The sequence below is a fragment of the Lotus japonicus genome, chromosome 1, assembly GCF_012489685.1.
Source record: "Lotus japonicus ecotype B-129 chromosome 1, LjGifu_v1.2".
Classification (NCBI taxonomy): Eukaryota; Viridiplantae; Streptophyta; class Magnoliopsida; order Fabales; family Fabaceae; genus Lotus; species Lotus japonicus.
This window is the reverse complement of record NC_080041.1, coordinates 25,546,606-25,559,453: the sequence shown is the minus strand read 5'-3', so window position 1 is coordinate 25,559,453 and position 12,848 is coordinate 25,546,606. Positions and strand designations below refer to the sequence as shown.

Genomic DNA, 12,848 nt, shown 5'->3' with positions numbered 1-12,848 from the left:
ATAGGATGCATTTTTTGTGATAGGGTTGTGCGAGACAAAATAAATTTTCAAATGAAGCGGAGTTTCTCGTTCATAGTCGATACATTTTTGACAACCATTAGGAACTTAAGGGGTTTTATCTCTTCAAATTATCAATTTTCAAGATCATGTGGAAGCACCATCCTTTGCATTCATTCTAATGAGACAAGAATTTCAAATAGATTTTCATACTTTCACCTTTTATTAACACTTGCTTTTCTTTCTTCTTTAAGAAGGATGACTATTTAAACATTTTATCTAGACTTTTTAGGCCCTAAAATTGGTTGAATGATATAATTCACAATAATTATGAATACATCTCATAGTTTTAATTTTTTTTGTCTTGCATCACTCACATTTTATAATTGCTGAGCAAATAGACTGTGTTCCTTAAATGAATCGTTTACCTCTGCATTCGCCAAGACGAAAAGACAATGTTCCTTAAATGGATCTCTTGTTTTTTCATTGAGATAAAAAGTTTGCATTGCTTACATGGATTGCATACGTTCATCTTTATCAAGACACAAAACTATGTTGCTTAAATAGATCAGTTGTTTTTCTTCGATATAGATAGATTGTGTTCCTTACACGGATTGCTTACGCCCTCCTTTATAGTGATGAAAAGATTGTGTTCTTTAAATGGATTGCTTCATTTTTACCAAGTTAAATGGACGCTCCCTAAGGAATGAATCCCCTTCCTTTTTCCAATGCACCCATACTAGTTTTCGATTAGTTTGTCCCCCCAACCACACTGTGCTGGGAGATGTTGGCTATGATACCATTTGTAACATGCCGATCTAACGACTGACCTCTCGGTAACAACACGAGTCTTCATAGTGCGCTTTGTCTTCACTTGCGCGCTTCCTGAAATAACTTCCTAAAAAGTCACCCATCACAATATTGCTCCAAGGCAATCCTCCTTAACCTTTGAGTTTTTATGAGTTGGGCTCCGAAAAGAAGATGTATATTGTTATCATGAATAGTACCAATCAAATATTTTATGGCCTCCTTATTTGAATTGTCTCATACCTATATAATCTCAAAATACCTCTAATTCGGGTGCGAGATCAGTCCAATCATGTGTCTTTTTTCCTAGAAGTCTTACAAGGAGTCGCACCTTGTATGTGCCTTCTCATTGCATCGTTGATCACTCCCTGCACTCGTCAACCGCCCGGGTGTCACAAGCAGCCACCTCTTGTACCAAAAAACAACGCCAAAAGAGCCTAAAACTAAACAAATGTACCATAACAAAAACGAAAAAACAAAAGAAAGAGCACCTTAACGCTCAAGAAGCTACAACTCCTTCTATTCCATTTCAGAACCGCAAATAGCCTCTTTGTCCCTTCTATCAACTCCAACCCCTCAAATTGACCAACATGGCAAGTATTCTTCGCCCGCGTAAAGTAACCACCACTCAGAGCAAGAGAAATCGTGGACGTGGCCACATCAGAAATAGAACCTCCTACAACAACTACAACCAAATCCTCACAAGTGGCCAGATCAGATAGGACTTACAACTTCTCTTAGCTTTTTAGGACGTTGTCGCCCACGAGGTTTAGAAATAGTAGCTCGAAGATTCATGATAGTTATGAGGTCAAATTTACTAAAGTATTTTCTTACCTCTGTTCCTTATTAACTGTCAATTTTGAAGAAAAAAATTTGTTCCTATGTATGTGTCCACTGAACATTTTAAGAGAGCATTAACATTATTGCGCTTTTTAATATGTGTTTCTTCTCTCTCTAGACAGTTAAATAGGAACAGATGTAGTATATTATTGATCCCCCGCATCATGCATGGATGAAATAAGAATACTTTATCGACATACATCATACATTTTCATATTTCCTCTCTCGTTTTTCTTTTTTAAATACGTATATCACCGATTTACGTTTTTTTTCTTCTAATAATAGTTATATTTTAATTCCATTTTTTTTTCTAATTTGTTATGCTTTGAATCAATATACAAAAACAATTTTAATCTTTCAGTGTATATACAAAAACATAAAATACAAAAAAATTGAGTTAGTTTTCAAATCAATCCTTTAAAACTATTTAATATGAATTTTTTGATATCATTTTGAATGTAGGTTATTACATTCTTTTTTTTATCTTGTAATATAAAAAATAACCAAATCATTAAAAAAAAAACTTGGACAACATATATCAAAATGGTAAAAAAATCACAATTAAATTTTATTAATTATTTTAATGTTATTAAAAATCATTAAATGTTATATTAATACAGTAGTTATCTTTGAAAAAAATCACAATTGAATTTTGTTAATTATTATAATGTCATTAATAACTATTAAATTAAATATCAATAAATTAATTATTTTCAAGAATATGAAATTATTCAATATTTAAATTACTAAAAAATCAAAAAATATAAATATGACATCATCTGCCTACTAATTATAGTATGAGAGAAAACTTATGAAAAAAGACCTAGAATAAGGGGGTGACAGTTGTCGAAGTTGCCACTTTTTGGTTTCGAAAATAGCATGTAGTAAGTGTTAGAGCATCTTCAACAATGAGATCTTATTTTGTAACTTAACTCACTTTTTGTAGGCCAATATTGCCACATAGGATTTAAGGCACCCATAAAGTCCTGATACACATTTCGCTCTAAGGGTTTGAATCTTACTTTACTTTTAGTTGGACCCACAATACTCAATATATTTATATTATTTATTTTACATTTCTTGTATTAAATAAAAAAGAAATAATGATTATTTTATTTAAGATGATAAGATCTCACTTTAGAGGGTAACCAACTTAGGCACGAACTCTAACTTTTTCTAAAATCTCACGCCATGTAGAATAGTTGAAATGGTGAAGTAAGATTAAAATAGAAATCTTCATTGAAGATGCTCCTTGCTTTTTGTGACCAAGGTGCATTTTACCTACCTTGCTCTAAATAGAACAATTAAAAAAATACAAAAGCAAGTCTATTTGGACTATAAAGTGTAGGCTATAGATAGAAAATTCTGTGATGAAAAATAGATGCTGAAAACAGAAGGAATGTAGCCAAGATAGTGGCTTCATTCAACCATTTCTGATTTCATGGCAAGTGTGGGGCTTCCCGTTTCCCATCGTATGACAGAACCGAAGCCTTCACTTCACCAAAACGTACGCCACACAAACGGACTAGGTTGTTCGTGCTTTTGACTTTTTAGTATTTTTATTACCCATGCATCAGTGTCCTCGTCATTGTATACACGTGCCTTGTGTCATGTTCCATCACCGTCAACATTTACATAACTACATTAATTTTATTTTTTTTGAAATTCATAACTACATTTTTTTTGTCCTTAAATTCATAACTACGTTAATTCGACATTAAATAATTGTATTGATGAATCATTTTAATTTAAGAAATATACTCCTCTCTCCAACGGTACAACCCATTTATAAGTTTTTTAATTTATTCTTTATATATGTTCATCAATAAATTTGTAAGAGATTTTTGTTTGGTTACAAAATTTGTAAGAGATTGTATTATTAACTTTGTTAAATTACCAGTAATTCTCTTTAACTTAAAAACTTTTTAAAGAAAAATGATGCTGCACTAATGGTGGTGTAAATTTTTCTTACACAATCAATCAATTAGATTGTAAGATGTGTCATGTCAATTAATGAAATTAAATAAAAAAACAGATTTTCTCACATTCTTGGTTGACTGTGTAAAATAACTTTACACCGTCAATACATAGAAATTAAACTCATTTTCAAAAGCACACAATCTCTTTCATATTAGAATTTAATGAATATGCACTTTCAATGTAAACGAATTTTACACTTACAACAAAGTTTACACCGACATTGCACAATCAATAATAGTATGCCACATAGGAGGATAATTAATTTTGTTTCTTATTTTGACGGAATTTTATTTCTTATTAGTTCTTCATTGATATTTTATATAGGAAAAAAAATCTTCAAAAGTAGCGTATAAATGAGGATAGAATGAGTAGTTAATTACAATAATACATTTTTAAAAATATATTGACTTTTTAAATTATCCTTATTTAAAGATTTGAAAATTCAACTAATTTTTCTCTCTACAAGTGAATTTATCTCTTCAGGTTAACAACATTTAAAATCCCAATATGTGTACTCCAAAAAAGTTAAATGTTTAGTGCATATTATTAAGTGCCTCACATTTAATGAATTATACATGGATTTTGAATAATTAAAGAGAAAGTATTAAAAAACAGTGTCCAAAACAAGTGTTCCTACTATTTCTCAATCTTCTTTCTTTTAAAAAAAAAAAATACTATTTCTCAATCTCCACATAAAGGCCTTTTATGTTTCTTTTCTTTTACTAATTTAATTTCTTTTTATCAAAAGGCAACCAAACATGGCTTGGGCCAGGTAGTACTAGTAAGATTTTGGCACAAACAGAATGGATTCATCGAATCTGGACGATGATCTGATTGATTTGTTCAAGTGCCACTTATCTTTTCTATTAATGGGGTTCAGAATTTTCAAAATAAAAACTCAGTCTTTTTTTCACCAAAGACTCACGAGAACCATCGATTGTGGAGAAGCATTGAAAGCCAAAGCCAAAAGAAACTGTTTCTAAGTACTCTCATCTTCACGTACACAGAACTTTTTATTATTCTTCCACCTTTTTTTGATGAGTGGTTTATCATTCTTAATATATTTGCGCTTTGTTGAATCACAGACAGGAACAGGACCAGATTGTGATCCTCCACTATCAATGGTTTGCATGAGAAGAGAAGAAGCATAGGTGAGTTTCGATTCTAGTTATGTACTTAGACTTTATTCGTCAAACTCCAATGATTTTTTCATTGAAATTGACACTTTGTGGCTAATATTATATTCAAGAATTGGAAAAAGTTTGGTGTTTTGGTTCTCTGTCTTTTTCTGAGAAATGTCCAATTCTGTTGTATATAAAGTGAAAACTGAAAGGTAAAATGCAATGTGGCAACATAGGTCATCGATAACGCATGTTACTAGTGCGTTTTTGGTTGGGATCTCACCTTACTAGGCTCAAAGCTTCAAACAAGCCATCAAGCCCTATTTGCTATCAAGGGCATTCTGTTAGAAGTCCCGCATTGATCAGAGATATGGTCAAGATAACTGTTATATATAAAGGGTAGAGAAACACAAACTTTTAAGCTAGTTTTTGAGGTAGTGTTAGACCTAATCCAAATTCTAAGATGTTCAAGTTGCAAAAACACCCAAAATTGCCATAAAAGTCAAGCTAATTTTTTTTATTGTGAATTAAAAATCTGAACATTCATAGATACAATTAAAAAAAAAAAAGCTTTATGGAGCATACTATGATTCTGTTGAACTGAGTAACATGATTCTAGTTTTATTTATTTGACTGTGAGAATAACTGAATAACAAATGGAGTTCAAATATGACTTTAGAACTAGTGTTGTCAATCGCTAGTTATGATGGACCAAGTTTCAACATCCTTCTTTATTTTACCTTTGGGACTCCTTGTGTTTTTAATGAGCTAAGCAATTACAGGATTGTCACATAACTAGAATTAAATAATAGTTTACAATATGCATTAAAAATTTGGTCCCTAGTCAATACTCAATACCCTTCTCACACTATATATTCCCTCCCCACCATTCTTCTTAAGAAGTAAATGTACACCAGAATTTCTCTGCATTTGATGAGTTGGGTTCACATCTTATTTAGCTTGTGTTTCCTCTTTCAGCTTGGCACCATCTTTTGACCTGAAGTTACATAATCCTAAGTAGCTTCACAGCAATCTTTTTCTCAAGAAGACAAGTGTTTTATTGCTTTAACAAAGTGAACTTCACCTTTCTGTCAGTGTTCCCTACTTTTCATTCAGGTTAGTTTAAATGTTTCTGAATTATTGCTCTTTTAGTAAAATATCTCATGTTATTATTAGTCTACATCTCAAATCCCATAGACGTGAATTGGTACCTGATTTTCTTAACATTTTTGGTTGTACACAAGAGCTGTAAGCAGCATTATATGCTTGATTGTTAAACTCTTTAAGCATAGAACTGCATTGGAGCGGGATTTAGGTTCTCTGCAGTAAAGATAATAATAACTTAATGCATTCAAGTAATTTGAGTTGTTTGATTAAGATTGGACGGCTCATATATTTCATCAAGATCAGACGGCTCAGATAAGCTCAGAATTTGAGTCATCCAATTTTAATCAAACAGTTCACATTCCTTGACTGTGAATTTATGATTTCCTTAACTGCAGGAATCCATATTTGTAGGGTTGCTTTCAGTGCAATGTAAATATACCATATTGTTCTTGTGAAATAGTACTGCAGTTAAACTATTTCCACCACTTGTTCATGGACATAACATTTTTCAATGTATTACAGTAAAAGTCATTGTTGATGTCCTCAATGGGACATCCAGGTGATGAGAATCTTGAAACAAAAGAGATGGACGCGAGAAGTTTGTCATCTTCACATGGCCAGGAACCGTACGTGCACAAGGTTGGAATTCCTCCAAGACAAAACCTCTTCAAGGAATTCCAATCCACTGTGAAAGAAACATTCTTCTCAGACGATCCTCTACGGTCCTTCAAGGATCAGTCGAAGTCGCGGAAGTGTATCCTCGGCATTGAAGCCATATTCCCTATACTTAGTTGGGGGAGAACTTACACCCTCAAAAAATTTAGAGGGGATCTCATTGCTGGTCTAACTATTGCAAGTCTCTGCATTCCTCAGGTAAATTTGCTTTGAAATGTTGATTTTGAGATCTTGAAGATTACTGTGAGTAAAGAACTATACTTCTTATTACATAGATTTTAATATCTGGCTTGTAAAAACAGGATATTGGATATGCAAAGCTTGCGAATTTGGCTCCACAGTACGGATTGTGTAAGACTCTTGTCTCTGAAGAACAGGTTAAGTTGCTCATATGCTTTCTTTAGATGTTGGACTGAGATTTTGTTGCATTTTCTTCTTCCTTTTACAGATTCCAGCCTTGTTCCACCACTGATTTACTCTCTCATGGGTAGTTCTCGTGACATTGCAATAGGACCGGTGGCAGTGGTTTCTCTCTTGTTGGGGACTTTACTTCAGAATGAGATTGATCCCGTTGCGAATCCAGAAGACTATAGACGACTCGCTTTTACTGCCACATTTTTTGCTGGAATCACTCAAGCAATACTTGGGGTTTGTAGGTATGAATGACACTTTGATTCTAGGGGAGTTTGCATTTGAATCTTCATAGCTGATAGTAGTGTTTATGCATTGCCCTGCACTCGTGCTACCAAATTCCAATGTAATGCTTCATTGTTTATACAATATGATGACATTCTGGTTGGGTGGATCTTTTTATCAGGTTAGGATTTTTGATTGATTTCCTATCTCATGCTGCAATTGTCGGTTTTATGGGGGGAGCTGCCATCACCATTGCACTTCAACAGCTTAAAGGTTTCCTTGGGATTCAAAAGTTCACAAAGAAAACTGATATCATCTCTGTGATGAATTCAGTATTCTCAACAGCCCATCATGGAGTATGCTTTCTCATTTCTATATCTACTGTACCTGCCGTTAGGAAATTCCTAAATTTATGCAGTTAAGGAATCTAAGCCATCGGACGACTCAAATTTTAAGCTTATATCTGTCATATGATCTTGATGAAATATATGAGCCGACTCATCTTTGATCGAAGGATTCGGATTCCTTAACTGCGCGAATGTAGGACTGCCCTGACTACAGAGAACTTAAATCCGGGGACTTTATTTTGAAGATATGTGTTTGTCCGCACACTAAAGCTGATAAATATCTAACATTTTTCAGTGGAACTGGCAAACTATAGTAATTGGAGCCACCTTTCTGGCTTTTCTTCTGTTGGCCAAGTATATTGTAAGCACTCTAATTCATTTTATCATATATTCCTTAGACAGAATATTGGGATTGTGAATTGTTTTCTCATTATATTATGATATGTGGATCAGGGAAAGAAGAAGCAGAAATTCTTCTGGGTGCCAGCTATTGCCCCATTGATATCTGTCGTACTCTCCACATTTTTTGTATACATAACTCATGCGGACAAGCACGGTGTTGCGATTGTAAGTATAAATATTGGCATTTTCATCCTGAACATTGTAGACGATTGTGTTTGGATTTCTGTTCCATTCACCTAAAAACACTTTCATCCCAATCCATTAGGAGACATGGATTTCTGTTGAAAGTCTATTTAAGATTTGCTAAATATTACTAATTGTAGCAATATAGTAAAGCTTTGTCTATTGATACGTGAAGGTAAAACACATAGAGAAAGGGCTCAACCCTTCATCAGTGAAGGAAATTTTTTGGAGCGGTGTTTACCTCGGGAAAGGTGTTAGAATTGGCATCGTGGCTGGCATGATCGCATTGACTGTAAGCAAACTTTGACAAAATTATCTTCATATGGAGAAGTTTACCATTTGTGTTTTTTAATTGTTATAAACTGTTACATTTTGTTTATCAGGAAGCCACAGCAATTGGAAGAACGTTTGCTTCTATGAAGGACTATCAACTGGATGGAAACAAAGAAATGGTTGCGTTAGGAGCTATGAATGTTGTTGGTTCAATGACTTCTTGTTATGTAGCGACCGGTAAGCTCGAAGAGATGTTATATGAACCTTGCTTTCTTTTGTCATCAGCTGCAACTGTTAGAAAGATGTAATAGATGGTTATATCTGTGATGAAATATAAGTTAAAGCATTTTCTTTAGGTTGTAGAAACAATACTAAAAAGAGGGGAAACTCTGAGCAGTTAATAGATCTGAATGAACAAGAAGGGAAGTTACTTTTATATCTATTTAGCTGAATTTATTAAATTTCAACCTTTCTCAAACAACCTCCTCAACTTGTTTTCTCTTCAATCACTTAACCCCCTTCAACTTTGGTTTAAGTTGAAATATTTTACCTTTGATTTAACTTTAACATCAGTTTAACATTTTCTCTGCTTACCCGCAAAATTTTCTTTAGGAGGGTAACATGTAAAAGACTAAACAACAACTTTAAGGGGTAGGTTGAGCAAGTATTAAGAGTGAACCCTCAAATTCGTCTCTGAAAGATATAGCGCAGGGTCCCTGATTGTGTCAAATGTCGGTCAAGTTGTCCCTTCATCACGCTTGATCCACTACCGTTCAGGGACTTTTAAAGTGATGGAGGGACCAACTTGACCGACAATTGACACATTCAAGGACTTTTGAAGTTATTTCCTTTTTCAGAGACTAACTTGTCCGATGCTGTATATCTTTCAGGGACGAATTTGAGAGTCCACTTAATTATTAAACCATGACAAGGAATGTGCATTATAAGTAATACTTGATGTTAAAGTAAATTCAAAGGCTAATATTTAGTTTAAACCAAAGTTGAAGGGGGTGAAAATGGAGGTGTGAAATTTAGTTCACCTTAATCATATTACAGTAGCTTGCTTCATATTTAATCAAGGGAATGCATGTAAACTGGGTTATGAACTAATATTTTACAGCCTCTGATCTTCCTTTTGCTATACTCAGGTTCTTTCTCTCGATCAGCTGTGAATTACATGTCCGGCTGCCAAACTGCAGTGTCTAATATTGTCATGTCCTTTGTTGTGTTCTTAACCCTGCTATTCATCACACCTCTTTTCAAATACACTCCAAATGCCATTCTTGCTTCAATTATCATTTCTGCTGTCATAAACCTTGTGGACTACAAGGCAGCAATTTTGATATGGAAGGTCGATAAATTTGACTTCGTCGCTTGCGTGGGAGCATTTTTCGGGGTTGTTTTCGCCTCGGTTGAGATAGGGCTTCTGATTGCTGTAAGTATTAAAAGTTTAAAACTAGTTATCTTTATATAATTGGTGGTTTTTAGGTTTTTTTTTTCGGAAATTTGTGTTTTGAGTTATGAAGTCTCACATTGGTTAGAAGTGGGTTAAGCGAGGACAACTTAACTAACAAGTTATTGTTACACTTTGTGGTAGGTCTCTATATCCTTCGCAAAGATCCTATTACAGGTAACAAGGCCGCGAACTGCTATTCTGGGGAAGATTCCTAGGACAACTGTATATAGAAACATCCAACAATACCCAGAGGCCACGAGCGTTCCTGGTGTACTAATTATAAGGGTTGATTCTGCAATATATTTTTCCAACTCAAATTATGTTAGAGAAAGGTAAAAAATTATTCCTCCTTTTGTTTTACACATAAAAATTGGAACTATTATCTGAAATTCTAGATTGAACTGAAAGGAAACAACCAAATCTGTTTATAGGTGAGATTCTAAAGCAGCATAAGCATACCATTAAGAATTATATCTGATTGTAAAAAGGGAAGTTTAGTTTTGCATTGTAAACAAGAAAGACACATGATCAAAGACAAAATGATGTAGGGTGAACCAAATGGATGGTTAAAACAAGTTTTGGAATTGTATTCCAACTTATTCTGCAGGAAAAAACTAGTTTTTCACCCTTTTCATGTACATAAGTATTCTCAAATGATAAATTCGGAACCTTTTCATTTCTGGTAATTTTAAAACCAATTACTGATGTCTAATTGCCTGAGAACTATTATTCTCTTGCAGGATATTAAGATGGCTGATGGATGAGGAAGAGCATGTGAAAGGAGATTACCAAACAAGAATCCAATTTTTAATTGTTGAGATGTCACGTGAGTATCTACTTTTTCCAATCCTGACTTTTAAACCCTAAACCCCCGATTTTGGTTTCCTACTGTTAGCTTAATCCTAAATTCACGCATTCAAGTAATGTAAGCTTCAAGATCAGATGACTCATATGTTTCACTAAGATCATATAGATTAGCTCAAACAAAATTTCAGTCATCTGGTCTCGATCGAAAAAAACTCAACTTCCTTGACTGCGTGAATTTAGGATTTTCCTTACGTGAATCCAAATCCCACAATTGGGTTGTCTACAAATATTTTTCCTTTGTCGTCAGTTAAGCACATAATTCTGAGCTGTTCTTAACCTCAAATATGTGTTTATTAATGCAGCCGTTACGGATATAGACACCAGTGGCATTCATGCCCTGGAAGAGTTATTCAGAAGTCTTCAGAAGAGAGAGGTTCAGGTAACAATCAAACTAATCTCTATTCTAAAACAATTCCAAAACATGATCATGTGACAATTAATCTTACCAAAATGTTTATATTCCTCTCTGATCAGCTCGTTCTGGCAAATCCTGGACCACTAGTGATAGGCAAGCTCCACACATCAAACTTTGCAAACTTGCTTGGTGAGGACAAGATCTTCCTCACTGTTGCAGAGGCTGTTGCATACTGTTCTCCAAAGCTTGCTGAGGACCCTTGAAAAGATATTAATGTGATTTTTGCCTTAGGAAATTAAGGGAAATGAGATAAAGAAATATTAAAGCTAAGGGTAGAGAGCACTTGTTTGTACTTGTAGCTTTCAGCTGAGTTAGCTAGTGAAGAATTATGAGGTGGTCAGTGGTCACTCACTACAGAAAGTTGGTAGAAATATCGGCCCTTTCTCCTAGTTATAATGTAATGGGGTCTTTGATTTCCTTATCTTATACCACAGGAGAAATAAAAAGAAGCATATAAAGGTGCGCTTATGTGCACTCCAATAAGCACACTCCTTTGTCCAATATCCACATAGTCTAACTCATCTGTCTTGATGTGAGATGTTATTATTATTACTAACTTCACATTTGGTTAAGCATATGAAAGTCCAAAATCAAGTATGAAAAGAGAGAAATTATCATCCCAAGCTTCTAAATTACACAATTATTGAATATGCAATTCTCAAACCAACCATGCACTAATAACTGGGCATAAATCTGTTGCAAAGAATATGAATATTTTAATTTTTGTATCATGGTACAATATTTGTAAAATAGTTTACTTTTATCATCTATACCATGCTGTCTTTATCATGTTTTATCTGAAAAACACTTTTCTCATTCTGGTCCCATACGCCCATTTATTCCATGTTGTGATTGCAATGGGGTTTTGTTAATTTTCACTCTGAACAGAGTCGCAAACCACGCCACATTCATTCAACCAGACTTCATAGATCACAAGCAAAGATTCATAGCTGAAAAGTATAACAACAGCAAATTCAAAAAGCATATGATTCATGGTGCAGGTTCTCCACATAACCGTACCAGCACACGCACACACTTAGAATTTGGCTTAAAGTGCCTTTTAGATTTTATTATTTATTATTTTCATTATTATACTCTCCTTTTCTCCACTAGATATTCTCTTGCTTTTTGGAAAATTGTGATGGCATCTTTATCTTTATATATAACGAAAAATGAAAATTAGCCCCCCCTAACGTTTAAGTCATGTGGTTGATTTTAAAAAATTTGTATTTAACTCCTTAAATTTTATAAAGTGTGCAAGATAACCCTTGCATTAATATTTTTGTTAATTATTTATGTGCAGGAGGCATGACAAGCTACGCCTTCACATTTCATTGCTTGTTGGGACACAAAATAAGATAACAAAATCTTATCATTTCTCATATCATATTCATCATTAGTAAAGTTCAAGTTGGAGACACGATATGCTACATAGTCACATTCCATTGCTTGTTGCGCACACAAAATAAGATACTAACATCTTATCATTTCTTATATCATATTCTTCATTAATGATGTTTGGATGAGTTCGAGTTCACTCACCACCACAGATCAGAATATGCTTACAAAAAAACCATAAAGTAAGGTTTGCCTTTGGGACCAATGATTCTTACAATCTTAGTCTTGGGACAACTTGGTGTGTTTAATACAGATTCTCCTAGTTTAGACTTCTTTTGTCTACCCAACTGAAGGCGAAGCTTAACATAAATGATTGGAGGGGACAAAATTAACAAAAAAAAAAG

The 12,848-nt window shown here is 33.9% G+C and overlaps 1 protein-coding gene across 1 annotated transcript; it reads left to right on the top strand.

Annotated features, from left to right (window-relative positions):
* Window positions 1–4,516: 4,516 nt before the first annotated feature.
* LOC130734260 (sulfate transporter 1.3) lies at window positions 4,517–11,629 on the top strand. The gene is made up of 16 exons (XM_057586603.1): window positions 4,517–4,607; window positions 4,710–4,775; window positions 5,724–5,861; window positions 6,375–6,725; window positions 6,830–6,878; window positions 6,976–7,183; window positions 7,345–7,519; window positions 7,806–7,871; window positions 7,964–8,077; window positions 8,271–8,387; window positions 8,479–8,605; window positions 9,517–9,803; window positions 9,966–10,156; window positions 10,565–10,650; window positions 10,994–11,070; window positions 11,166–11,629. Exons 4-16 carry the CDS (start codon window positions 6,390–6,392, stop codon window positions 11,307–11,309), a joined length of 1,977 nt encoding a protein of 658 aa, XP_057442586.1. The 5' UTR covers window positions 4,517–4,607; window positions 4,710–4,775; window positions 5,724–5,861; window positions 6,375–6,389; the 3' UTR covers window positions 11,310–11,629.
* Window positions 11,630–12,848: the final 1,219 nt, after the last annotated feature.